Source organism: Pelobates fuscus, chromosome 3 (assembly GCF_036172605.1).
Source record: "Pelobates fuscus isolate aPelFus1 chromosome 3, aPelFus1.pri, whole genome shotgun sequence".
NCBI classification, from domain to species: domain Eukaryota; kingdom Metazoa; phylum Chordata; class Amphibia; order Anura; family Pelobatidae; genus Pelobates; species Pelobates fuscus.
In genome coordinates, this window is record NC_086319.1 from 378268446 (window position 1) to 378296412 (window position 27967).

Consider the following 27967-nt stretch of genomic DNA (forward strand, 5'->3'; position numbering starts at 1 on the left):
CATCATTTCAATACCCAGATTAAACCTTGAGCCTCGTAATCATAATCAGTGCGTAGCCTGTGGTAGTATTATCCTCTCTACTCTTCTCCCACCCCAAGCGCTGAATACCACTTATCATTAATGTTTTCCTTCCCCTTATTAAAAAAAAAAAAAAATCAGCAATCTCAACATGTATAATATTACTCCTTGTGACATCTTGTACTGCTCTTTATTGGCATGTTTATGTTTCCTATGTACTTAACAATGCACTACCAAAATAAAGAATTAAATAAATAAATAAATAAATAAATAGGACTGAAAAACAGCCAAGGATAGTGAGCAACAAAATTAAAAACATTAATGGTAATCGTCAGGCATATTGACCATTTCAAACAAGGACTATGGATCATTAATTGATATTTAGAATTATAACGCAACAAGGATGCCAGAAGCCGTGTATTCATCATTTCTAAAATAAGTACAGACCCCAATTCCCAAACCATAAATGTGGAGAGATCCTCTCAGTCTCAGATGGAAGGATTGATATAAGAGACTGAATTTAAGACATGTGGCAAATGCGGGGCCTGACTGCAGAAAGGAGCAGACGTGTGTTGCTTAAGCTCCTGCAGCCCCACGCAAAGCAACTCGAATTCCACTAAGCAGAACCTGTGACCCGAGACATACAGAATGACACCTCTCCCGTGGTTGTACGCCAAAGTCCTGACTATCCAGCAATTGAGGCCTACACACGAGGCGGACACGGGGAGGCGGACGCTCTCCCGTCGTCCCAAAGCACTGACAAGATCAAGCCTCCGTCCCCCCCCCTATGGACTGGCGGGGGTTATCCCGGTCCCCACCAATACGGCATGCAAAGCAACACAGACTGCAGCTGACCACCCGGACTGGGGCCCTAGATGGGCCAAGCCCAGCAATATGGCGGATGCTGTATCCAGGCCTACACTCACTTTGCCCCAGCGTACCAGCCTGGACCGGATTTTCCAGAACTTCTGGGCCCGACTCCTAGCCGGGTCCCCCCCTGCAAATGGAGAGGGGATGGAGTGGGCTGATCCCGGGTAAATCTTGCCCCTCCACATCCGCTGCGACTACTGAATACCCACCCGGGCCGGAGGTCCCATGGAGACGTCCTCCGAAGCTTCGGCCACCACGCCGGAAGCGACGAAACACCAGGGCCACCCACGGCGCCCACAAGGGGAAAGACCCGGCTCACATAGACGTCCAAGTCTGTGGCAGGCAGAAGCCGACCCCACAAGAGGCCTGGGGCTGGGGTAAAGCCCTCCCTTCCTCACAATCACTCAGCACCGTTCCCTTCGTCCACACTCCAACAGCCACACGACCCAATGCAATGGCCTCACATGCAAGACCGGACACCTGCAGTATTGCTCATTATCCGGACGGTCACTGACCCTCTGCGACCAAGCCAATTGACCCAAAGCCGTACCACTTCAAGCAACATCTATTAGCCAGTGACTCTCTACCAGTTGGCTACTCTTCTGTCCATCATCACACCAGCAGTTGCCAGGACTACAGTGCCGCAAGTATACTTTAGCCGGCTGACCCAGCGACCCACTGCCCCCGGTGGTTAAATTCAATCAGCTAGAGAAACCTGCATCTGATATTATTCTGCATATGCCTGTAACTAAGCAATCAGACAACCACTGCTCAACTAATCATGCATAGAATAGCTGTAAAAGTGTTACTCATTGGCACTAAGCTTGTTATATTGTTTTAACTAACTAAGCATGATAATTACTACTCAAACACTTGTTTACCAAATCGTTACCCTTTCCATTTTAAAAAATATATGCAAACCAAACATATATTGTTATGTTATGACCATGAAAAACGAGCCTGCTGAAGCTGTTGTGGCGATACAGGCACTGTTGTACCCACCTGCATATCAAAAATAAAGAATTCCATTTTTATTTTATTTTTTAAATCTTGTAACACTTGCCTGATTCCAGCCCCAATCTCCCTAGTCGCTAGGTCAATGCTCCGCCTCCACCGATGTCACCTGATGGGGTAAGCTAATGCGCATGCACAGCAAGCGCATTATGCTCTCCCCATGGGAGAGCATTACTGTAATGTTTTTCTATGGGGAGTTAACCCCTTAAGGACACATGACGTGTCTGACACGTCATGATTCCCTTTTATTCCAGAAGTTTGGTCCTTAAGGGGTTAAGGACAGACGACGGATATATTCCGTCATGATTCCCTTTTATTCCAGAAGTTGTGTCATTAAGGGGTTAATGGACGCTGGATGTCCTCATGGAGTGTGTTAGGAAGTCCAGCATCAGGTGACCAAACGCCACCTAGAAGCAGGAAGTGCCTCTAAATGCTGTCTGATTGACAGCCTCTAGCAGCAGTCTTAGTCCTGCAATCATTGCAGTTTCTCGCAAACTGCAATAATTTACATTGCAGGACTCAGTGGGACAGGGACATTGCACACAGAGCACTTCAATAAGCTGAAGTGGTCTGGGTTACTACAGTGTCCCTTTAATATACACATATTTTTGTACAATATTGTTTGTTATTGTGTCTCTAAATTAGCATCAATCAAGAATCCAGGGTAATCAGCTCCTTTATGGTGATTAGTAAGGCATCTCCCTTGTGTAATATCCTTGCTTGTCCAAATAAATGTGAGAATGATTCCACCGATCATAACTTCTGACATAATACACACACTTCATATACTCGTCAATGAAAGGATTAAATAAAACGCTCATTAATATATTTTTATATTTCACATGGCTACACACTTCTACATTTCTAACTTAATATAGATTTTTTTTTTCCCTAAATACCATTTATTGTATTTAAGTACACGCACCTTAAATGGCACAGAAAAAGTAAGAAACGGACATACCCTTCAAACACTTCTTGCGCAACTCGGAATCAAGTCCCCCCTGGATAATAGCAAACAGATTCTGCTTCTCTGGGTTCCTGTTAGCATCAATACAACGGTCCAACCATCGGATAGATCTATATTTACAGACGGAGAGAGAATAATGAGAGGAAGTGGAATAATAGAGGCAGATAAGGGAATATAAGAAGAAACAGAAAGAAAGAGAATTATCCATAAATAACCAGACAGCAATGTACATCCCCAGCACAGGGGGTATTCACAGACCTGTGCATGGCTTCCTCAACGCGTGGCCCTGAAATCGTGCTGCTAACCACATCATCCAGCTGCATCATGATATCAGAGCCTGCAAAATGGAGATAGCTTAAATGGGCGACACAGGCGTCATCCATAGCCAGTACAAGAGTTGCAAACTTGTTCTGCTTTTATTTTTTTTAACAATTAACTACGCTGTGTTGTGTAGTAGTCCATTACTGTATGAAGTACTTGGGGCTCTGCTGTAAAATCTCCAGATAACACGGTGTCGGCAATGAAAGAAAAACAAAAAAAATGGAGCTCAACTCAATAGGCGGCAGTTGTCCAGAGCACGTGTTACAAAGACTTCCCATTGAGCTTTATTGGAAAGTCTGTGATTGGACAGTCACAGAAAGTCTGGGCGGGGTTAGAGGGGGAGGGCTTGCAAAGGCTACAGACAAGAGATCTGCAACTTTTGAAATCTGTTTTTAGATACACTGTAAACCAATGAAAAGGGCATAATTAAATGCACACATTTTGATTTGGAATATGAGATAGAGAATATATATATATATATATATATATATATATATATAAATAAACACACACACACTAAACCATGATTTTTTATTTAGCAGACCCTATAACTACACTGATCTCTCAGGACTCATTTAGTTATTTCTAGATTAATAACAAAAAAATGTGCTTATTTGTTTTATGGTAAATATGTACCGGTATATATAAAAGATAGAGCATAACAGGCAGAATCGATGACCTTACAGAATAACAACATAGTTTTAAACAATATGATAATCTTTTTAGTTTGTGCAAGATTACTTACAGCTTAAAATGAGCCAGCCTATTTGTTGACAAAACAACATCAAATGAATATTACCCTTTCTTCTTTTAATAAGTGGGATAGAATATAGCATTTGTCTTATTCTCAACGTATGCCATCAGCGTCATTAAGATTCAAATGCAATAAAAGAGTAAAGACGGGTAATGTAATTATTAACCTCCTGAAGAGGGGGGGTAACCCCTAGTGAGACTGGTCACTATGGAATAAGTGAGAAAAAAAAGGGAACTGCCAGGAGAGAGAGAAATAACTATCGCTGGTGGAGTGGCAAATATCAACCAATTAGGCTAGGTATTTCTAATAATAAACCTTAACTTTTCATATAGCGATTAAGAGGTGAAATAAGTCACCACGACGAAAAGAAAAGGAAAACAAAATTCAAACAGAAATAATAATGTTCATATTTACAAAACCATTATCCGGGGTGTAGCTATAATGTCTGTATATGAAAATCTGGTAGTTCTACCCAAATATAGGGATACTGAATACAGAGTCAGGTAGTACAGGCTGTAGCTTTGTGAGTTCAGGATAATAAAAAAACAACCTGTAGCAGGCCAGCAGTATAAGGAGAATAGAAAAAATCTAAACTCCAAACAAAGGGATATGGGGACATCTCCCCCCCTTTTAGAAATAAAAAAAATGTAGTATATAACAATGTGCTGTGCTGCACTACGAATACTAAGATATCAGAAAATGCTAGTAATACAGGCTAAATGGTTTTGCTAGAGATAGTGCAATTAAAAAAAGTCCAGCAATGTAGTGGGAACAAAAAAGCAACATTGCATTAGCTAATAGTCGCTGCCAAACAATGTAGCCAATACATGTCTGTATCAATAAGGGTGATCGCAAGGAGAGGTAAAGTGAATACTAATTCTGCGCCTTAAGGGCACCCCTTAACCCAAAATGCATGTTACTCTTAAATGGATGTATAAGGAATGCCTCCCACCCAAAGGTCAAGTCCTGGAGAAAAAAGTGTGGGAACTCACCCATGATTCCCACCACCCCCCCTTAAAAAAAAAAAAAAAATACACTCCTATGCATTTAGTGCAGTGCAGGGTGTGTATAATGAATGTAGTGTGCTTGTAGTGAGTGCAGAGTGTGTATAATGAATGTAGTGTGCTTGTAGTGAGTGCAGAGTGTGTATAATGAATGCAGTGTGCTTGTAGTGAGTGCAGAGTCTGTATAATGAATGCAGTGTGCTTGTAGTGAGTGCAGAGTGTGTATAATGAATGCAGTGTGTTTGTAGTGAGTGCAGAGTGTGTATAATGAATGCAGTGTGTTTGTAGTGAGTGCAGAGTGTGTATAATGAATGCAGTGTGTTTGTAGTGAGTGCAGAGTGTGTATAATGAATGTAGTGTGTTTGCAGTAAGTGCAGATTGTGTAGAATGTCTCCCCCTCTCTGGCGTGTGATCTCTTGATGCGTATAGGTCTCTTTCTTCTCTATCTTTCCCCTCTTGCCCTTACCATATAGTTCTCTATGTTATCTGCTACCCTGTAGCCAGGTTTGTAAGTGTTCTGTGTGTGCTTCCGTGTCTATATAGACCCTAGTGTGATCATGGACTTCCCCCGATATGAACGTGGAGGCGGGTGATCCGCGGAGTGGGAGAGGGTACCATGGAGTGGCAACCAATCCTGGCTGCTTCCCTTGGCGGATGTCCGGTCCGCAAGTCTCATTGTGACTTGTAGGACTGCATTGTCAGTGTGGGTTCCACTCCCTGTGGTGACTGTGGGCAATGGGGGTGCCAGCAGTGCTTGTTTCATGGAGACATTAACGTCCTTTTATGCCTTGTCACAATCCATCCCCCCCATCCCCCCCTCCCCAACGGTCGTCCCCACTATTCTCCTTTTCAATTCCGTCTTGGTTGCGGGTCTGGGACCGCGGGGGGGGGGGGGGAGGGGGAAGAGATAAAGAAAAAAATCCCGCCCAAACCTGTGCCAATGCCTCCAGTCCCACAGTCAAAGTACCTGATGTTGTTCTGTTAGTCTTTTCTTGCAGTGGAGCGTTGTGTGGTCCATTCGACGTTCTAACCAGGGTGTCTGCAGTTGGTGGTGGTTTGAGAGCGTGGGGCCCACAGGGGCGGTCCGAGGCCAGCTGTTGGTGGCTTGGTTACTCCTCCAGGTACTCCAGGTTGGCCCGGGGGCCTTGGGGTGGACCGCCTGGCGAGTTCCATCTTCTCCTCCTGGATTGCTACCATTAGGGTCTCGGCCCTAATGGTAGCAGTACCCAATTTGGTATGGGTGTCGGCGGTAGGTCTAGGCGCTGCAAGAAGGGGGGTATCTCTTCAGGCCATTTGGCTGAGACCCATTCATTGTTGTGTTGTACTTGGATACTGAAAGGGTAGCCCCACTTATAGGATATGTTCTTTTCTCTTAGTAGGGTGGTAATTGGTCTCAGGGCCCGCCTGGCTTCTAAGGTCATCGAATAGAGAAACTTCTGCGCATCTGAAGTTCCAGTGGGATTTGGGCCTCGCTTTTGCCATAATCAATTATTTTAGTGGGAAGGAGTGGAGACAGCAAATTATGTCTCTGGGGGTTCCTTCTGTGGGCCGAGGCCGAAGCGCCCTGTCATATTTTATAAGTGTTGGTGTGTCTTCCCTGAGTATTATGCGGAATAGGGAGGAGAGTATCTCTTCCACGTTTTCCCCTTCTGGTGATTCCGGCACCCCTCTTACCCTGATATTATTTCGGCGTCCCCTGTTATCTTGATCTTCCAGTTGTCTTCTCAGTGCTAGGATCAGGGCTCCTTGTCTTTTCAGGGCTGTGTCAGTAGCTGCAGCATGGGTTTCGTCTGTTTGTTGTTTTTGCTCAACGGCGTGTATGCGGGCCTCGTGAGCCGCGACGTCCGTTTTCAGGCCTGCTACCTCCGCCTTAATTGCTTCATGTAGTGTGGCGGTGAGGTGTTGCAGGTCGTCCTTGGTCACCATGGACATCGCCATGCGCTTGAGATCTGCGCAGATGTCTGCTAGCGTGGTGTGATCCAAGCTGGCACACAAGGAGGCTGGTGAGGAAGGCGCCATTTTGGAGGTCGGAGTTCGCGGGGTAGGCCTGACTGTTGCGTGGAGGTATTCGTCCATCGGCCCGGACTGTGACCCGGGTAAGGTGTTCCTCGGGGTTTGCGGCTGTTCAGCCCATTTAGTGCGTCCCATTTGTGGCAATTTGCAGTGCGGTACGCTGTGAATAGTGCTGGTGTGGATCGGAGCTGTGCAGTTAAGCAGCCATGTCCTCCGGCGTCCAGGCCACGCCCCCCGTGGTGACTTATTTCACCTCTTAATTGCTATATGAAAAGTTACGTTTTATTTTTAGAAATACCTAGCCTAATTGGTTGATATTTGCCACTCCACCAGCGATACAGTTATTATTTCTGGCTCTCTCCTGTCAGTTCCTTTTTTTAATTTTTTTTCGCACTTAAGATTCAAAGGACTTTTGTAAAAACTGGAAGACCCATCAATGTAACATCAGTCTTTACCAGTAACCATCAGTCTTTACCAGTAATACCAGTAACCATCAGCCTTTACCAGGTTTTGCATGCAACTGCATCTGATGTTTACTTATAACGTGCCCTTGTGAGATGCTTTTATTGACCTACATGCAATAAATATATACAGTATATACTCGAGTATAAGTCGACCCGAATAGAAGTCGAGACCCCTAATTTTACCCCAAAAAACTGGGAAAACTTATTGACTCGAGTATAAGACTAGGGTGGGAAATGCAGCAGCTACTGGTAAATTTCTAAATAAAATTAGATCCCCAAAAAATTATATTAATTGAATATTTACAGTGTGTTTATAATGAATAAAGTGTGTGTGTGTGTGTGTGTGTGTGTGTATGAATGAATGCAGTGTGTGTGTGTGTGTGTGTGTGATGCAGAGCCTTGGTGGGGGGTGGGCATATTTATTTATATTTTAAATTATTATTATTATTTTAATATAATTTTGTTTTTTTATAATATTAATATTTTTATTTTATTATTATTTAAATCTTAATTTATTTTCGTCCCCCCTCCCTGCTTGATACATGGCCAGGGAGGGGGGGGCTCTCATTCCCTGGTGGTCCAGTGGCATGGGCTGTGTAGGAGGGGGGCTGGCAGGAAGCTGTAACTTACCTTTCCTGCAGCTCCTGTCAGCTCCCTTCTCCTGCGTGCCGGTCAGCTCCCCTGTAAGTCTTGCGGTCTGAGTGCCGCGCGGAGCGTTGCCACGCTCAGACGCCGCATCTCTCGCGAGACTTGCAGTGGAGCTGACCGGAACGCAGGAGAAGGGTGCTGACAGGAGCTGCAGGAAAGGTAAATTACAGCTCTCTGCCAGCCCCCAACAGGACCGCCGGGCTTGTAATGAGCCCGGTTGCCCTGGTCCGTATTATGGCAATGTATGTTGCCATAATACAGACCTTGACTCGAGTATAAGTCGAGTGGGGGGTTTTCAGCACAAAAAATGTGCCGAAAAACTCGACTTATACTCTAGTATATACGGGTATATACTTTTTACATCGTTAAGTGTTCTGCACTATTACTCTTTTGCAATTGTAAGCATTAAAAGTTTAATGGGTATATTGAAGGCTCTTATAGTAAGTCTTGGTTTGTGAGTGCAATTTACACTTTGCCAATATTTGCCCTGTGTTGTTACAATACTGCGATATGTAGTATCTGTTCTTTTTAGGTCCAGTTCTATCTACATATCTTCTGTCTTTGACAGATTAGGAAGTCCTGGGGGAAGCAGTCATTTTATGATTCTGTTAAGTATATTGTATACACGCTTTTGGTTTCCAGTAGGAAAGCAGCATGTTCTGCCATAATGAGCAAAATTATTGGCGAAAATAAAACTGCGCAAAGCTGTACTGAAGGAAACGTCAGCTACCCAATTTTATAAAGGTACTCGCAAGACTCAAGTTACGCATGTATACAGAGTAGGCCATGTATGCACCAAGTGGATAAAGGGGCACTAAGCACCACAACCACTGCTTCTTAACGGCACTGCACTCTGACAAAACGTACGCATTGCAGGTTCTGAAAAAACGACAACATTTACATTTGTCAGTCAGGATTTTAGGGGGAGACCACGTAGAAGAACTCGCTAATGTTATAATAAGTGTATTTATATTAGAGTGCTCTTTTAACAAATATAACTTAATTATTTCAAGTTGAGATTTATAAAATGTAACATCTCCCCTCACTAGGTGGCGCAATTGGTTTAATCAATGCATAATATGCACACACAAAAAAATAGAAAAAAAAAAAATATTAAAAAGAAATATATTAAACACAACGGACGAATGCAGATTAACTCTGAATTTTCATTACATTTCTTTTTGTATTAACGATTACGTTGAATGAATTGGATTTTGCCTAACCAGTTCCAGAGCAAATTATTAGCAGTTATGGCCAAACTGTGAACTTACAGCCACCGAGCGACTGATCTGATATAATTTCCAAGCCTAGACGGGAGCAATCACTCAAGCTAACTGCTAGCAAGGGAGCAAGTAGAAAAAAAAATAATACTTTCAAAGTTTGAGGGTCACTGTAAAGACAATAATAACAGCTTTATTGCAAACCTGAGGGTTCAGAGAGTAGATTGCATCCGTTCTCATTCGTGTTCTATAACTGCAGTCTTTGTAAGCACAGAGATGTCAATCAGACAGACACAAAGCTATGCTTCTGGGCTGTCAGAGTACACTTTGTTCCAGTTGTGTGTATGCACACTCCACAAGCAAACCTTGGACTTGCTGCATCAGCAGCTGCATGCACAACATACATCCACAACCAATAGAAGCTTTACTGAAATGGGATGGGATTGTGACGCGGATACAATAAAATATATGGATGGCTATTCTCAGCATGAATCTATTTCTCCAACAAGGCCTTGTCGGTAATACCTTTTTATAGCACACTAATAAATAACAATCATTGTGGGATTCTCCCTCTACAAAGTCTAAAGTATTATCAAGATCGTAGACGCCCGTAGTGCTATATGACAGAGGCGCCAATGCTCTGATGTGTGACATTCATCTACTGGTACAAGGAGAAGGTACGTGAATAAAAATAAATAAACAAACAAAAATGTGACTTACCCAGAGCATTCTGAATCTCAATTGACTTTTCTGGGGTAAGGAGGATTTCTTTACCATCGTAGGGGGATTTAAAATGTACCCCTTCCTCTGTAACTTCTGAAAGCTCTACAAGGGATACCATCTGAAAACCACCACTGTCCTAAAACAGAAACAAAAACTACTTACAAAAGAGATAACTGGAGAAATCAAAATAATCCACAACTGTCTAAAGCTGTCATGATAATCTGTCTAAAGCTGTCATGATAATCTGCATTCAGGGGTGGTCTCTATATAAACACATGTAAATACATAAATCCACTGAAGTCAATGGGTTCCTAAACACAACATATTAACCAGTATTGGGGGGATAATCATTAGTGAAGAGGTCTCTGCAGATTATATATTATATATAAACCTAGCACTGTCTGAGTCTGTCCTGATAATCTGCAGTCAGGAGGTCTCTGTATGGTGTATATAAACCCAGCACTGTCTGAGCCTGTCCTGAGAATCTGCAGTCAGGAGGTCTCTGTATATTATATATAACCCCAGCACTGTGTGAGCTTGTCCTGATAATGAGCAGTCAGAAAGTTTATATATAAACCCATAAATACAGCATAAATCCCCTGATGTTCCCCGGAGTTAGGGGTTACTGAACACTACATACCATATTTACTCAAATCTAATGCGCACCTTTATTGGCAAAATAAAGTTTCCAAAATGTTTATTAGATTCGATGGTGTATTAGATCAGTAAATTCTCCAGCGCAATTAGAAATTTGCCAGTGAACTTTCCCCCGGGAAAGAGGGTGGTCGTTTATTAAAGACCATCATTGGAATAGAACGCTGTCCTTAAACAAGGATCAATCTGAGTTATAAAGAGCGATTATAAAAATTAAAAAAAAAATAGTAATGCACAACGTTGCATCGTAGTATCTATAGTAATATAGTAGCACAAATGTCAATTACATTGCGCCAGCAAAAACATTTTTCAGCTTCCAGGTTTCAAAAATTGAGGTGCGCATTAGATTAGCATAAATACGGTAATAACCACTATTAGTGAGAGGCTGCTAAAGGACCACTATAGGCACCCAGACCACTTCAGCTTAATGAAGTGGTCTGGGTGCCTGGTCCAGCTAGGGTTAACCATTTTTTTTATATAAACATAACAGTTTCAGAGAAACTGCTATGTTTACACTGAGGGTTAATCCAGCCTCTAGAGCCTCTAGTGGCTGTCTCATTGACAGCCACTAGAGGCGCTTGCGTGCTTCTCACTGTGAAAATCACAGTGAGAAGACGCCAGCGTCCATAGGAAAGCATTGATAATGCTTTCCTATGAGACTGGCTGAATGCGCGCGCGGCTCCTGCCGCGCATGCGCATTCAGCCGATGACGTCGCGAGGAAGAAGGAAAGGAGGAGGAAAGTAAACTATAGTGGTCCTTTAAGCATTGGATATTAGTTAGAACTGTAGGTAGAACTGTAGCAATCTGCATAAAAGTTTAAAAAGAAAAAATGCACTGCCTAATGCAAGTGGTGAGAATAATGACAGGAAATAACCAATTCACGAAAGACTGTTTTTGGTTAAAACAGTGGGATCCAGCCACTATTTTAGATTTAGAGTGGTATCAGCTACAACATCCCGACGAGGCCCAAACAGGCCAAACCAATTGTCTGGGGTTACTGTATCCCTCGTACAGAGGAAACTTTCCAGCATTTTGGATCTGGACTTCCCTTATGGATGGGATCAGTCTGATATACCTTGGAACAGGTTCTTCTTTTAATGGCAAAGTGAGCAAAAACTATTTTTGAGACCTCCGCAAGGAGTAACCGAAGGACAAGGTACTGAGTCACTCTGAGCTTTTGCCTATTCTCGACATTCTCATTTTCTCTGTTTTGGGGGTCTAGCATACCTTCCCTTACCCTCTCCTAGCCAACGATTTGAGATTTATTTTTGTGTATTGAATATTTGCTCAGTTATAATGGTTTGCATTCTCCACTCGCCTGTCATACTGATAAGGTATCGTTTGCCACTGCCGGCCTCGAGGATCCCCAGACACACTCACCAGGGTGAATTTCTACTTTCACTCGCCAATGACTCCTAGGCAAGTGGACATTTTTAGCCCAGTTGTAGGAGACATAAAAAAACAATAGGTTTCTTACAAACTTACAGTGAGAAGATTATTCTTCCAATTCATGAAACCATGCAAGCCATTCACCTTCTTCATAATATCTGGACCCTATGAGACAGGAGATTGTTTAACATGATTACATTTCCTTATCCCAGATATCAGGTCAATGCATACATCAAGCCCAGGTCTTTAAAAAGAAAATGGGTCTTCAAATATGAACAAAATAACATTTAAATATGAACCATCCTATCTAATCATCTAAAGAAAAATATTAATCAAAAATCAGACATCGTACATTTTATTGAAGAGGTTCTGTAAGTATATGGTTAACCCCTAAACCACTTTAGCAAGTTTAAGTACTGTTTGAGTTTGAAGTGCTCCTTTCAACAGACTCAACAAGCATACTTGAAATGAGAGTTTTAAAGAACCAGTTTGGGTACCATAAACAACTTCTTCAAAATTAAGTTGTTATGGTGCCAGGAAGTCCCATGTGCTCACTCTCCTTAAAGGAGTTAAACCATTCTCAAAAGGCTTAAGCCTAAAGTTTGTGTTCCAGTGACAAATATCCCTGCCTCTCTGTCCGTTTTCTCAAAATGTTTAAACCAGAAAACTCAGAATCAGGCAGCGGCGCTGAATGAATGGCTGAAAGATGTTAGCTGACATTCTCAGCCAACCAGTGACTACCCATTCATAAAACTGGCTTGAATAAAAACATACCTTTTTCAAGCCAAATTTTCTGAATGAGGAGTCTCTGATTGGCTGAGACTTTGGGGTTAAACTGTTCGAAACCAGATTAAGGTGGAGCCAGCGGCAGGAAGCTCCTGACACCATATGTACTTTATTTTGATAAAGTTGTTATGGTGCCCCGAGTGTTCCTTTAACTCAGTAATTCAGACACCAGCCCTCCTATCCCACCAACAATCGAGAATTTATGGATATCCCTTTTTTATTCAAATGGAAATAATGATAGAACCTGGGCTGCTGCTGGGTTGTGGGGACTGGTTTGGGAAACACTGCTTTAACAGATTAAGTATTATCTGAACACCGCTTTCAGCTATTTTTAACAACAACATGGTTGTAGGGACTCAAATTTGGTTTCCCGTGCCATTTCTGTTGGACCCAATAGTCACAGGGGAAAAAAACCATCTGCAGTCAGAAATTCAAAAACAACTAAGTGGCAAAGTTGTAAAAAGGAAACAGTTCATATAGAAAACAGCAAATTGCTCCTGCTGATTGCACTAGTTTTAGAACTCTGCACTTTATAAGCAGCCTCTGATGTATAAATGTATTTTTTTGCACATGAAACTGGGCACTGATGTGTTATGCACAACAAAGTCATTTAACATCCATCTTTGCATGCTTTGATAAGAGTAGATTATTTCAGTTTGGTTTTAAAGAAACAAACAATACCTTACCAGTGCCGTTATATATTCATTGAGCAGAACTTCGCTTAAATACATGGAATGCCATTGTTCTTCTTTTATTCTGATCTTTTTATATGACAATGATGTCTGTTACTTTCCTACACTAGACTAATTTCTGAATAGCAAGACTTGAAAGAGACATAGGTTAGTCACCTAAGTGAAATTGTTGTGAATTCACACAGGGTTATGACTTAAAGGGTTAATCCAACCACCATGACTACTTATGCTTTTAGAAGTGGTCATAGTGTTAGGTTTCTGGGTTTCTGTATGTGCAGTGTTTCTTTGATTGAAACTCTGCATATTCAGAGATATCTGCACCTCCCTCGGCACACATGACGATGCAAAATCTGTGCAAAAATTACATCTGTTGTCAGCGTGCATATATAATCTTTTACCATCTATTATAAGCCTAGCTCTTCCCTGCCTCCCTTCCATTGCCAACTATATATTTTTCTAAATACCCTCCTTTATCCACTCCCTCCCTTGCTCAGAGCATGTGCATGATCCAATTAAATGCTTAGAGAAGCATTTGATTGGACCTTGCTAGGGAGACAGTGACTTTGGACAGGGGTGTAGAAACCAGCATTGGGAGCTTCGCCAGCGCTGGTTTCCTATTAAAGGGATACTACAGGAACCCAGACCACTTCATCTCATTAGTATTAGACTGGGTGCAGTGTCCCTGTCTCCATGTTCCATTAACCATGCAATGTAAAACATAAAAATTTTAGAGAAACTGCAATGTTTATATTGCAGTGTTAAAGTGGCACTGTGACCCAACACCTGAAAAATTAGTATTTCACAAAGATATTCTTTATGAAATACTCATACTGACTCTCTTGAGATATCACTAAAATTCCAACCCTGTCAAGAGATATCATTTGTCTTTGTATATTTCCTACTCTTGACATGGGGGGAGAGCTACTGTCCTTACAAGATTCAATCCCCTGAGCTGTCACGAGTGACGGCTCGAGCAAATTGGCTTTATCAATGAAGGATTCCATCTAACAGGCAGCCACTAGCGGCATCTCCTGCATTTACACAAAGTTTATGTTCATGAAAAGAAACTGGATATCATCCTTTGCATGAGGACGTCCAGTGCCCTCAAATACCCCATTGGAACGAAATGATTCAATACTTTCCAATGGAGAAACCCAAACGTGCACCACACACACACACTCTTTTGGTTTTCAGGTCAACGAGATCTCACTGGAAGAGAAGCCTGATCCAGCGCAAAGGTAATTCGGCGCAGAAATCAGAGGAATGAAAAAAAAAGGGTAATTATCCGTTTCTTGACTAAGCGGAGCAGGTCCGGGTGTGAAGGTAGAGGGACACTTTAGTGTTCCCTTACGTTTCAAACTACTTTTCAATATTTTCTTGTCTTTAGTATGAGGGTGGGACCAAATTACTAAATAAAAATCAAAGTCCTTTAACGCTGCTAATTAAACTCCAAATGACAAAACAGAGTCTAAAATAGACAAACTATGGCTATAGCTGGGTTAATGATTTATATCTTCTCAATTTTGCCATTTGGATTGTAATTCTCTAGAATTCGAGTTTTGGGATTTTTCTAACCCTGAAACTGAATTTCAAATGTAAGGTAAGAATATAGGAACTGTAGATTTTCTCCAAACAGTTAGATTTTCATATTGGCCAAACATTTTTAATTCCAGACAATTCATTTAAGTTAGTGAATATACCCTTACAGCTAACTCCATACCCAGTAGTAAATTATACTCAACCAGCAAACAAGAACACTATAATCATTTATAACTAATACTGAACTTTACTACAATCTAGTTAACATCCTCCACGCCTGGCAGCTGTTAGAGGATATCTGTGCCCCTCCAGTCCACCCACCGGCCGCATCCCCAGGTGGTAGGTGTTCCCCAGACAGATCTCACAGCCTAGATCCCGCAGCTGATCCGATGTCACGCCCTTCATTGTGCCTTGTGTCCCCACAGGCATGAAGACCGGAGTGCTGACAGGTCCATGCGGCAATACCAGCTCGCAAGCCCGAGCCTTTGTCACGGGGCACTCTGCCAGCACCCGGTGTACCAATGCATGTGCCTTGGGCGCCGCCATCTTTGCCTTGACACGCACCGGAAGTGTCTTTGCGTTCCAGCGACTTAGCAATGGTAAAAAGAAAAACAGCAGGAAACATCTAAAGGTTTTTTTTTCTCTCAAACAACTTTATTAATAATTAAGGAATAAACAAGTCAATTTTCTTCTTTGCCTTTGTGTGTTAGAACAGATTACATTATTACAGTGTTGTCCAATTTCTCCTATGCTAAAATAAAATGTGTCTGTTTGTTATATAAACTAGTCACAGTCATTTATGTCCTTGCTATATTTGGCAGCTATGTCAGTGCTTGGTGGCTCTTACAGCTGGGATAACATACCTCCAAAAACAGTCCAAGGTCCTCTGAGACCTGAAGTGTACCCAGTGGTGTATTCTGAATTTGTGCTGCCCTAGGCATGACTAAATGCGGCACCCTCTTTAACTAGATTTGCTCCACTAATTCGTGTCAAGGCCTTTTTTTTGACTGACAGACACACACACACACACACAAACAATGACAGACACACACACTGACAGACACACACACACTCACTGACAGTCACAAACATACTCACACACAGATATTTTCTCATACACTCACCAATTATTAGGATCTTTAATAATTATCTAAAAGGACATATCTCCCTCACCACCCGGCTAGGATATTAGTACTTTAACATTTAACACCTGGGGGGGGGCTAAGGTGGCAGCCAGCTCTTGGGCACCCCCAGGACACAAGGCAAACAAGGCATTTGCCTGGGCACTTGGTGTGGCATTTTTTGCCACCCCCCCTGAGGGCCGCCCTAGGCAAATGCCTTGTTTGCCTTGTGGTAAATACAGCCCTGGGTGTACCCAGGTTAGGTTATATCATCCAGGGCGGAAATGTGTTCTGGCATCCTTGAACTGACGAATCTGCTCACTATGCATCCCTCCCAAAACCCCATTTGTTAGGGAAATCACACACACAGTTATATAAACATATACATTCATATTCATACACAATAACATTCATAAACACACAAGCTCCCTCTCCCACATTCATATACCCACACACAGATTCATTCGTACACGCACACATTATTATTGGTATTTATGTAGAATCAGCTTATTCCACAGCGCTTTACAATATTATGAAAGGGGGATATTCAACAATAATAACATTTTATTTCGTTGAAGGGAGAATTACAGATGGTATCCAGTGGTTTGTCTCTGTACAGACTGCCCAGCTCGCTGCAGCTTTGTACTGATGCCAGGGCTAGATTGACATCACATCCCGGCTTCAGAATTAGTGGGCCAGCGGAAACTTGATACCCGCAGCGCAGTCATTCACGAAAGTCACAGTATAGAGCATCTCCACCACCAATGTCATCAGGTGCCTGCTCTGGTGGGAGATGGGTGTGCTGTGCATCCCCTGCCGCTTGACAGCCAGTCAGGCCACCCCGGGTACGTACGCTACTGTGTGAGTCCTGCAATCCTGAGCATATTACATCATGGGACACCCGATTATTGTCCAAATATTTTTGATCCTGGGGAGTTGTCTTCGTATAGTTGCAAAATAAGTTCAGTGTTCTTTTAGGAATCATACATTTTTGTTCACACACTTCACTGGCATGTAGGTCTTTCTCTTAAATGTGTACCTCCTTTTTTATTACATTTTTTTCAATAATACCATTATTTTGTAAGTACTAATGTTATTGGAGTCAATTTGAGTGTGAAGTACCTTTATGTATTTTTTTATAATTTTATTGTTGTGAATTTGCAAATCTGTCTTTTAGAGTTTCCAGAATCTAGCACAAAAACAAGTCATCTTCATACCTTATTCAATCACCCCTCGGAGCATTTCAAATGATTCCATTCTTGGGGATCTTGGTAATAACCCTATCACAGCAGAACAGCACAATGGAAATCCACATGTTTTGTAAGAGGTACTTAATCAAGATACATGACACAGAGGTGTCTTAAAGATGTGTCTTTCACAAAACTCATAGATGTTTGATTGTTTTACATTGTGCTTGGGATAGACCATATTAGCAACCATGGTCTTTTATGGGTTATGGAAAAGAAACATAAAACCTTTGCTAATAAAATAATGGGAAAAAAAGAAATATCCAGGCACACCCAAGGTTTCTTCTAAAAGGCAGTCTTTATTTGAAACAAAGAAGTGGAAGCCTTTATCAAGTCTCAGTGATTTTTATTGAAATGAATTTAAAAACATCTTTAAAGGAGCACTATAGGGTCAGGAACACAAACATGTGTTCCTGACCCTATAAGGTTAAAACCACCATCTAGCCCCCCTGACCCCCTCATGCCTACCTAAATAAAGTAAAATCTTACTTGTATTCTTACTTGTATTCAAGTCTGGAGCTGCTTACTTTGTCACGGTTTCCCTTTGACCTGCCCACTGCCTGCTGACATCAGGAGAAGTGGTAGTCTGATCCAATCACAATACTGCCCCATAGGATTGGCTGAGACTGACATAGAGGCAGATCAGGGGCAGAGCCAGCACAATTCATTATAGTGTACCTTTAACTTCAGATACTTTATTTACCACACACCTGTATAACAAATCATCTAACTTGCAACACATACCTGGCATTTAACATCCAGGAGAAAGCACCAGAGAAGCCTTTTAATAGCCTGTGTAACGCTATATAAAATTCATCCCATCCCACCCCTACATTTATCTGGACAGGCAACTGAACATTCCAAATAAAGACCACAATGTAATTAAAGTAAATTTACATACATGGTAGAAGGGAAACTGCATAAACTTAACATTTATATGTGTTATATATGTTCGCAAACTTCGACAAGAATAATTCTCGTGAAACTCAATATGCAGATAGATATTTTAATTACAATGTAAGTTTTTTTCACAGATACCTTTTGGTAACAAAATAAAAAGTTCTTAGAAAGTCCTGTAGTAATTATGTTTAGCCACAAGATGGTGTTGGTAACAGTTAGACTAACAGTTCAAATATAAAGTCTTGTATTGATGCTGTTTTGGTCACCTGATGGTGTGCAGCATAACAAAACAAATGGTAGCAGTGAAAAATCAACAATCGTGAAATGCAGGAAATAAGGTAACTCAATAAAGAAATACAGTCTGAATAAGAGGAATAGCAACGTCTTACTTTCTTCTTACAAACAGTCCTTATGAGGAGGAACAGACCCCAGAACATAAGGAATTCACTCAGCAAGATTACAGGAAACGACCACAGAAGTCAGACTGGGATCACCAGGACAACTTTACAATAGGTGGAGATTAGAGGAGCAGTGTGGTGAAACGATTCTTACCACGATGTACCGGGAGCGGTGGTGCAGGGTATAGCCCAGTGTAAAGCGGGTTAAAGAAATGCTGTAGGCTTGCGCCAGAAACCAGAGCGGTACTAACAAGTAGCCACAGTTGCTCCAGCACAGGTGTGAAGGTGTACTCCCTTAATGTACCTGATGGGGAGGGAGTGTATAGGGAATTTAACCCTATGTGTCAGTAGATTCTTTGGCAGTCTGTTAGATTTACCTCACCGGCCGCCGCTTCTATAGCCCCATTTCCCGTGCAAAAACATGGTGGGGCAAAATTTCCCTGGCTACCAGCCAATAGGGAAATGCTGCAGCTCTCGCTGTGATGGCTCAGCTAGGGAGACGTACAAAAAAGAGTAAACCCTGGAAGAGAATGAAAGGTGAACTATTTGTTACCTCCAAATGCATTCAGACAAGTTCCTGCAGAACCTTTAAGGGACACGATAGTCACACAAAAAAGTATAGATCATGCCTCTGAAGTTTCACTTCTCAATTCACTGCCATTTAGACGTTTAATCGTTTTTGTTTCATTTATGCAGCCCTAGCCACAGCTCTTCTGGTTTCTCCCGCTCTGTAACTTTAATTACGTACAAGAGAATCCTGAAGGGTCTAGTAAGTTATTAACAGAGCAGGAGGTAAGAAATTCTAAATGAAACAGAATTTGCAATAAAAGAAGTATAATTATTAGATGAATCTTTACAGGAAGTGTTTAGGAAGGCTGTACAAGTCACATGCAGAGAGGTGTGACTAGGGTTCATAAACAAAGTGACTTAACGCGTAAATGGCAGAGAATTGACATCAATTGGCATGATCTATACACCAAAACTGGTTTATTAAGCTAAAGTTGTTTTGGTGACTATAGTGTTCCGTTAAGTGATATAGAATGAGTCACTAAAAGAGCTGCCATGCCGGAGGAGATGACTTGCACTTATTGTGACTCCAGGATCTAGAAGCCCAATGCAAATAATGTGTATTTCACAAAGCCTGTTCAAGCAGACTAATCATGTCTATTGGGTGTAATCCCAGAAAATTCATTCAAATTCATTTTTTTTTTTTTTAAATACTGTAAAATCTTGACTTGATGCTCAATATATGAGCAGCATCTTAAAGTGACACTATAGTCACCAAAACAACTTTAGCTTAATGAAGCAATTTTGTACAGAGCGTGCCCATTTAGTCTCACTACTCAATTCTCTGCCATTTAGGAATTGAATCACTTTGTTCATGGAGCACTAGTCACACCTCCCTGCATATGACTTACACAGCCTTCCTAAACACTTCCTGTAAAGAGACATCTAATGTTTAAACTTCCTTTATTGCAAATTCTGTTTAATTTAGAATTTCTTATCTCCCTGCATGATCCTCCTGTTTGTAATTAAAGTTCAGTTTACAGAGCAAGAGATACAAAAACGTCTAAAGTAAGTTTACATCTGTTCCAAATTGAAACCATTTTTTTCATGCAGGCTGTGTCAGTCACATACAGGGGAGGTGTGGCTAAGGCTGCATGAACAGAAACACAAGTGATTGAACTCCAAAACGGAAGAGAACTGAGCAGCGAGACTTCAGAGGCTTGATCTGTACACCAAAACTGTTCCATTGAGCTAAAGTTGTTTTGGTGACTATAATGTACCTTTAAGCTAGCAATAGAGGGGGAGGAAACTGCAAACCAAATGGCAACAAACGCAACATTATTTTTTCTAACACAAACATATCATTAGTCTTTACCATGACAACAGATTTGATTTACTATTTATTTTTTGCAACAAAAACTATGGGATGAGTGCAACCTCACCTGCCCCTGTGGATCAGCCTCCACTGTCACCAAATAAGCTGCTGTTCTATAAATAATTATTCTTACACACTGTTCTCGAAAAAAAAAAAAAAAAAAAAAGATTTTCTTGTGCGGATTGTGGAATCCTAAGCAAGGTTTCTAGCTAATGATGAACTTCGACAATGCTTGATCCAGATAATCCTGAAATTCCAGATTCTCTACAGCTGACTTGCACGTTTCATCTTGACATTCTTCCCATGCACACTCTTTTTTCGTTCAGCATGATTTTCACTCGATGTGCTCGGGTGACCTGTGGCTGCTTGATGTTTTTATTTCAATATTGCTTCATCGTAAAAGGCTGGTCTCTCTTCCTCCTATTTCATTCCAGTGTATTACGCAATAAAACCCAGTGTATTATGAGTACAGTACTTTGTCATTGTTGTGTGACATAATGAAGAGGCAGCCAACACATTAAATGTTATTTGGAATAAGGAAGTAGCAGAAGGAATTCTTTAAAGTGCCAGGAATTCAAAGTTGTATTGCTGACACTATAGCTCCCTCTGCCTCCCCTCTCGCCCGCCCCCCCCCCCCCCCCACCCTCTTCCCCCCCACTCTCCCAACCCTCTCCACCCTGGGGTTAGAAATTGAGAGACCACCTTTGGTCTCAGACACACCCTATCCTGATAGACCTGTAAACAGGAGGCCATGGTAGAAAAAGCTTTAATGTCCGAAATTCTTCTTGCAGATGTAATTGCCACCGAAAACATGGTCTTGTAAGTTAGAAGTGTAGTATCCAAATTTTCCAGAGGAATGAACATATCATCAGTCAGGTAGTTCAGAACAAGAGGAAGGTCTCAAGGAAGGGAAACCGAATCTGGTTGGAGGTCTCAACCTGAAAGTTGCCTTGAAGAATTTGGAGATCAAAGCATCCAAAGCCAATGAGACATTGCATAGTGCTGATAGAGCAGAGGACTGAACTTTAAGAGTGCTGAGGCTAAGGCCTATGTCCAGACCTTCTTGAAGGAAATCAAGTATCTGAGTATTGCTAGGTTGCAAGATGTCAATGCTCTTAGCCGAAGCCTATTCTCTGAAAGTATCCCAGATTCTATGGAAGCACAAGGAAGTAGAACTCTTCCTAAACTGTAAAAGGGTATTAACTACTGCTTCAGAGGCCTAAATGTCACAGTCTTTCCTTTTCAAGATCCATACCCCCTGAGGATAGGAGATTGGACCCTGGCTCAGCAGATCCTTTATTATTGGAAGATGCACAGACCGTTCCTGATTCATCTTGATGAAGAGGGAAAACCATGGCCTCCTTGGCCAAACCGGGATAATGGCAATTACTTTTTGTGCCTTCTGTCCAAACCTTTCGCAGAAATCGGAGTATCATGGGTAGGGGAGGGAACGTATACCCCTGATCGAATGACCAAGAAAGAGAGGGAGCATCCTGGTGCATCACCCGATTGTCCGGGCGGAGAGAGTAGAATTTCTTTACCTGACCGTTCTGGGAGGTCGCCATCAGGTTGATCTGGGGTATGCCCCACCGATGGACAATCCATGAAAAACTGCTGGATGAAGCATCCATTCTCCTGGAAGAATTTCTGTTCTGCTCAAGAAGTCCGCAGTAACGTTCTCCGAGCCCGGAAGATAGATTGCCTTTAGACCTTGAAGACTGTTCATGGCCACTTTCATCAAGGGATACATTTCCTTCAAGAGCAATTTTCTCCTTGTGCCTCCTTGATTGTTCATGTACGAAGCAACCGCTTAGTTGTTTTGATCAGGACCCAAGTGTAACAGAGTTCCCTGTACCCCTGGCTGGGTACCTCCGCCAAGGACTGCTTCCTAGCAGGAACAGGGGACAAAGCGCAGCACTTCTGCCCACAGTCGCCGTGGTTTGACTGCGGTCCTGCAACTGCTCCCTACTGGAGCCGACCGGGGAACTCGCTCTAGCAACCCCCAGGCACTGGACGACACTCAGTCCTGGGAGCTCTAGTCCTTGCAAGAACTTTCCCCATTGAATCCTCCACACTGGAACAGTGATTAAAAAGTAGCCCTTTCTCCTCCCAGTAACCAGACGACACATAGTTCTGGGAGTTCGAATTGGAATACGTTTAATCTGGCCAGATGGCCTGCTTTTATACATTTCTGAACACAGACAAGCACGCCCATGATACTCCCACAGAAAACAGGATAATCCCTCCCTTATGTCTGGGAAATAATTGAGTAAGGAACTGTACTAAACTCAATTATCTCCAGGCACAAAAAACACACATTTCACAAACACCCCAAAAGTACCTTAAAAATACATAAAAATCCCACAAAAGTCATATCCCCTGATAGCCCCGACTGGGTGACCAACATATCTAAAAATCACCCAGATCGGTTCAGGGGTTTGGGAATTTCCTGTAAGTCTTAATTTGACCGACCGCACACGAGGCTCCTGCCCAAAACAGTTCTATAAAATCAGGGCTAGCGTTCGGTCTAGTTTGATAGTTTAAAACCGTACAAACTACCGCACATAGTCAATATTCTTACCCTGGAGCTTGTTCCCCTTGTTCGTATGAACATTTCCACTGAACAGTGTCTTCCTAAGTGTTATAAAACTGAACACAGGCAATCGTGTCCAGCGGTGATCAGGAGTTTCAGTGTCCGAAAATATTTCCATGTACTTAACGAACAAACACCGCTGCCTGTGTTCATGCAAACAAGATGGCCTACACCTCGTAGTCGTCAATAGGAAATGCGGCCACCCAGTCAAACACTTAGAACACTGCAGTGGAAATTGCTCCAAAGTAGCGATTAGGCTTAACAAGCTCCCGGGTGGTTTCCGGTTCGTGCGGCTCTTCGGTTCCCGAATCATATAGTCCAAATACACTAACTGAGACTTTTCAGTGTATATTACAGGACCCATAGTCTGTGGGCAGGAGGCTGGCAAGCAGGCTCCTCCAGGAGCCCATGGCAAACGCACGTGGAAAGGGGAGTTTGTCACACCAAGATTCATTGATCCTTGGAAGGAATACCAAAATAGTTCTATATAAGACCCTTAGTTCCCTTAAATTTGAGTGCAGACGGCTTTCTTCACGGGTCCACTTCCCTTGTTTCCATGTTGAATTGAAATGAGCCCCCGATCCTAAAAAACTTGCATCTGTTGTAAGTATGTTCCAAGAAATGGGAAAACCTTCTGCCAAATTCTCTTTGCCCTTCCACCAGTTCAATCCTTTTCTTACCAGGAAAGGAAGAGTTATTTGCTTTTACTCTGTCGAATTGAAGAAGGAATCAATTCTGCATAGGACGAGATTTCCATTGGGCCCATTTTACCAGCTCAATTGTTGAGGTCAGAGAACCTAGGAGACTTCTCTTGCTAAGGCCCTCTTGAGAATTTTAATTTTTAGATTTTGCCTCGGATTCTCAGGGTCCTTTCTGATGAGAGAAACACATGGGCTGAGATTGTATCTATCACTGCTCCAAGGAAGACAATTATTTTAGAAGAAATTAGAGCTCTTCTCTATGTTTAGAAGCCAGCCGTGATCGTAGTTTATGGGGATTTGGTAGTAGACGTCCCACAGATCTATAGAAGTCATTCAATCCCCTTTTTTGATGCTTTTTATAATGGTCTGTAAATTTGAATGTTCTCACGTTGAGCATGGAATTTACTTCTTTCAAGTACAGAATTAGACGCCACTTCCCTTGTGGTTTTTGGAGTCAAAACACTGTGGAGTAAACGCCTTTGAACCTCTCTGCTTTTGGAACTTCTTCTATTACCCCTTTTTCCATTATTTGCTTGGTGCCAGATGATACCCTTGCTTTCCTGAAGCAAGCGGCTCTTGAGTAAGATGAGAACTCTATTCTGTAATCCTCTTTTATGATGGAATTGACCCAGACATCTGTGAAATATGCGGCCCAAACAGGGTAGAAGAACCTTAGCCTTCCTCCTACAATTCCTGAATGGGCTGAAAGTTCTTCTCAGATGTTCTAGAACCTCTCCCTCTGGAAGCTTTATTTGCTGATTACTGGGGGAAGCTTCTCCAAGAAGAAACTCTGGAATATTCTCTTCCTGGTTCATAGCTTTTGCTATCTCCAAACGATCCTTGAAACGTTTATTTTTCCTTCTTTCTTGTGGCAAAAAAAGCTTTTTGCCATCTGCCGCCTTTTGTATGGCTTCATCCAGAATTTGACCAAACAATAAATCCTCCTGGAATGGAAGGCCACACAGAGATGCCTTGGAGGAGTAGTCAGCTCCCCACAAATTAAGCCACAAGGCCCTTCTAGAGGCCACAGGTGAGGCATCTGAGCAAAATTCTGTAGGAAGGCTGAAGTCCTTGAGACTCTCCAGGAGATGTTCTTTGCGGACTCCCCAGTCAATATCCTCCTCTAGATTTGCAATCCACACTCTTAAGGCCCTTGAGAGAGTGGTTAGTGCCACTGCAAGATATGAGATGATTAGCCAGGAAATATCTTTAGAATATGTAGATACTATATCAAAAAATCTGAATGAATCACACTGTCCTCTAAGTCCTTTTTGTTCATCATCCATCCAACATCCATCTCTTTCCACTCTGTAGCTTAGCTTGTGTGTTTTCTGTCTGAATCAAGGCGTAAAAATGTACACTGGAAACGCAGTTAATGCTGGTAAATATTTGCGTGATGCACAGCGTCGCAAAGATGTCATACTCCTCATTCAGACCTATTTGCAGAGAAAAAGAAGGGGAAAATAAGGGTGATACATCACACTTCTGCATACAGAACTGATTGTTTGATGGATGCGGGTGGATGGGGGTGAGTTGTTAGATAAATACAATAAATATCCCACTGTCATCACTTGCCTATCTCCGTATGATTTATTGCACACTTAGCATCGAATATAGCTGTATTTACCTAGAGGAGGGAGTTTAGTTCACTTTGGATTATTGGTAAGTGACAAGAAAATTGAACATGTTACATAAAAAAACTCTTTGAAAAAAAACTCTATAACTTTTTTTATTTCAGATGTTTTACTCTGGGTACTTGCAGTTTATTTGCCATTTCTCTGCAGTTCCTGTTTTAGTGAATTATTACAAGAAAATTACAGCTTTGCAAGCAAGTCCCTGCGAAGAAACATCACATTGAAAGCAGTGACGGAACTTCAGGGTTCGCAAAGGTCGCAAATTCCACTGAGCCCTCTGTGTTATATCATTGGGGGCCCAAGACCCAGCTGGCTACCTCAGGGTGCCCCACAAGGCAGGTACAAAAGTGGCTATGCGCTAAGGTGGAGTAGGCATCTGTTTATCCGGACGGCAGGTGCCTACACTGCCCAAATGTATAGTGTGGAGGGGCAAAAGGTTGCAAGGTTTTTTTTTTATCTTGCTCTGCTCTGGCATAAAAGCTCCATGTCAGTGAGTGTATGTCAGTGTGTGTTAGTATCAATGAGAGTAAGTGTGTGTCTGTGACTGAGAATGTGTCACGGTCTTACCTTGGGTGGAGTCCGAAGTGCAGAGATGTTTGCTCACCCTTGCAGATAGACACAACCCACGGTAACCAGGTAAGAAGCTAAATCAGGGGCCTGGCAGGAACAATAACCGGGTACGAGGAAAAAGGGCAAATCCAGGAGAGTAGTCAGGCAAGGTTCCAAAGGTCAGGGCAGGCAGCGAACAGGCAATAACAAAGATCCAGTAGCAGGGGTCACAAGCCAAGTCAGTCTTAAGTTACAGGAAACAGGATACAATGAACTGACACGGCCCTCATGGAGATGCAGTGTTATATAGCTGGATAAAGAGCAACCAATTTGCAGGATGCCACAAGTGGACTTAAACAGACAGGTAGTAATCAAAGGAGAAGTCCAGCCCCCTAGTGCTGCAGACAAGGCCAGGTAAACAGGGCTAGACCTGTAAGTTCAGAAGTGGCTCAGAGACAGGAGAACAGGCTTAGGATACAGAAGGATCCAGGATCAATTCCCATCTAAGGCCCCTGTGGGATGGCCATGCCTAGCCTAGGGATGGCACAGGGACAACTGTGACAGAATGTGTACATCAGTATCAGTGAGAATGTGTGTGTGTGTCAGTGAGAATATGTGTCTGTCAGTAAGAATGTTTGTGTGTGTGTGTGTGTGTCTGTCAGTATGAATGTGTCAGTCTCTCATAAAGAATGTGTGTGTGTCTCTCTCTTAGAAAGAATATTTGTATCGTCAGTGAGAATGTGTATGTTTCTCAGACACTGAGAATGTGTGTTTTAAGAGAAAGAGGTAATGCACACACTGTTGGGGGATACTCCAAACAGGGAAAGCCAATTCCCAAGTAAAATCAATCTTCAAACTACACAATATCTGGGCAAACTAGACAAAGGCACATAAGAGTTTGACCATTTTCTGGCAGAGATGTAGCTCCATCTTTAGGTCATTGAGGTGCCATTAGCTACTCTAATATCAATTCTGTGCATATTGAATGTCTGACATGAGCACACACAGCATCCTGTCGTCAGAAATCCATGCGCCCTCATCTGTGCCGCCTATATTTTCCACTTAGCTTGTCTTCCCTGACAACTTTGGCTAGAGAGGGTGACTCCAGGGGAGGATTGGGCTTTCCAGAGAAGGAATGGGCTGAGGAGGAACTTGGGATTTGGGGGGCTGACCAGCACAGCAAGGGTTACGCTTACCAAAAACACTGTTTCGGGTGCTTAGAGTGTCCTCGTTCTCACAATAAATATAACTGTTCTCACTTTTAACTTTATACCAAACAAACCATTCACCTAGATACTCAGAGTCAACTGATGTGATAGTGGATGCTGGATTTGTAATGTTGTGCATAATGGCATAGTAACCAAGGAAAGTGAAAGCACTGTAACTGTCTATAGAGCAACACTGTAGTCAAAACACATCATGTACGCATTTATAACCATTTTTGGGTGCATACAGGATATCAAAGGGCCAATGGTTCAAGAACATCTTCAGAACCTCAAGAAAATATTATGTATCTTTAATTTGTTATGTATCAGCCTACCTGAGATTGGAGGGAGTTACATTCTAATGGGTGTCCAACCTATTGGCTTCTCTGGGTCACATTGAGTGAAGAGATATTGTCTTGGGCCACAAATAAAATATATAATTTATATAATACAACTTCAAAAGCCATTTTCTTAATTTTAATATTGTATTTGTTTAATAGATAAGATCCATATTTGTTATCCTTATATGGGATTGCCATAGTTAAGGATAACAAATTAAGGAGCTATTTACTAAACACATGCACATATAGATAGATCCACACATACCCACAGATATACACTTACACACACAATCAGAGATATACACACACACATATATAT

At 42.2% G+C, this 27967-nt stretch overlaps 1 protein-coding gene across 1 annotated transcript in view; it reads right to left on the reverse strand.

Annotated features, from left to right (window-relative positions):
- Positions 1-15655, reverse strand: part of QTRT1 (queuine tRNA-ribosyltransferase catalytic subunit 1) — a 49011-nt gene extending 33356 nt beyond the window's left edge. Inside the window, exons 1-5 of the mRNA XM_063445938.1 lie at positions 15399-15655; positions 12157-12225; positions 10014-10152; positions 3128-3206; positions 2864-2979 (exon numbers count right to left, since the gene is read on the reverse strand). Coding sequence (XP_063302008.1) covers positions 2864-2979; positions 3128-3206; positions 10014-10152; positions 12157-12225; positions 15399-15623 — 628 coding nt within the window. The 5' untranslated portion in view covers positions 15624-15655. The remainder of the gene's footprint in view (positions 1-2863; positions 2980-3127; positions 3207-10013; positions 10153-12156; positions 12226-15398) is intronic.
- Between the last annotated feature and the right edge of the window lie 12312 nt (positions 15656-27967).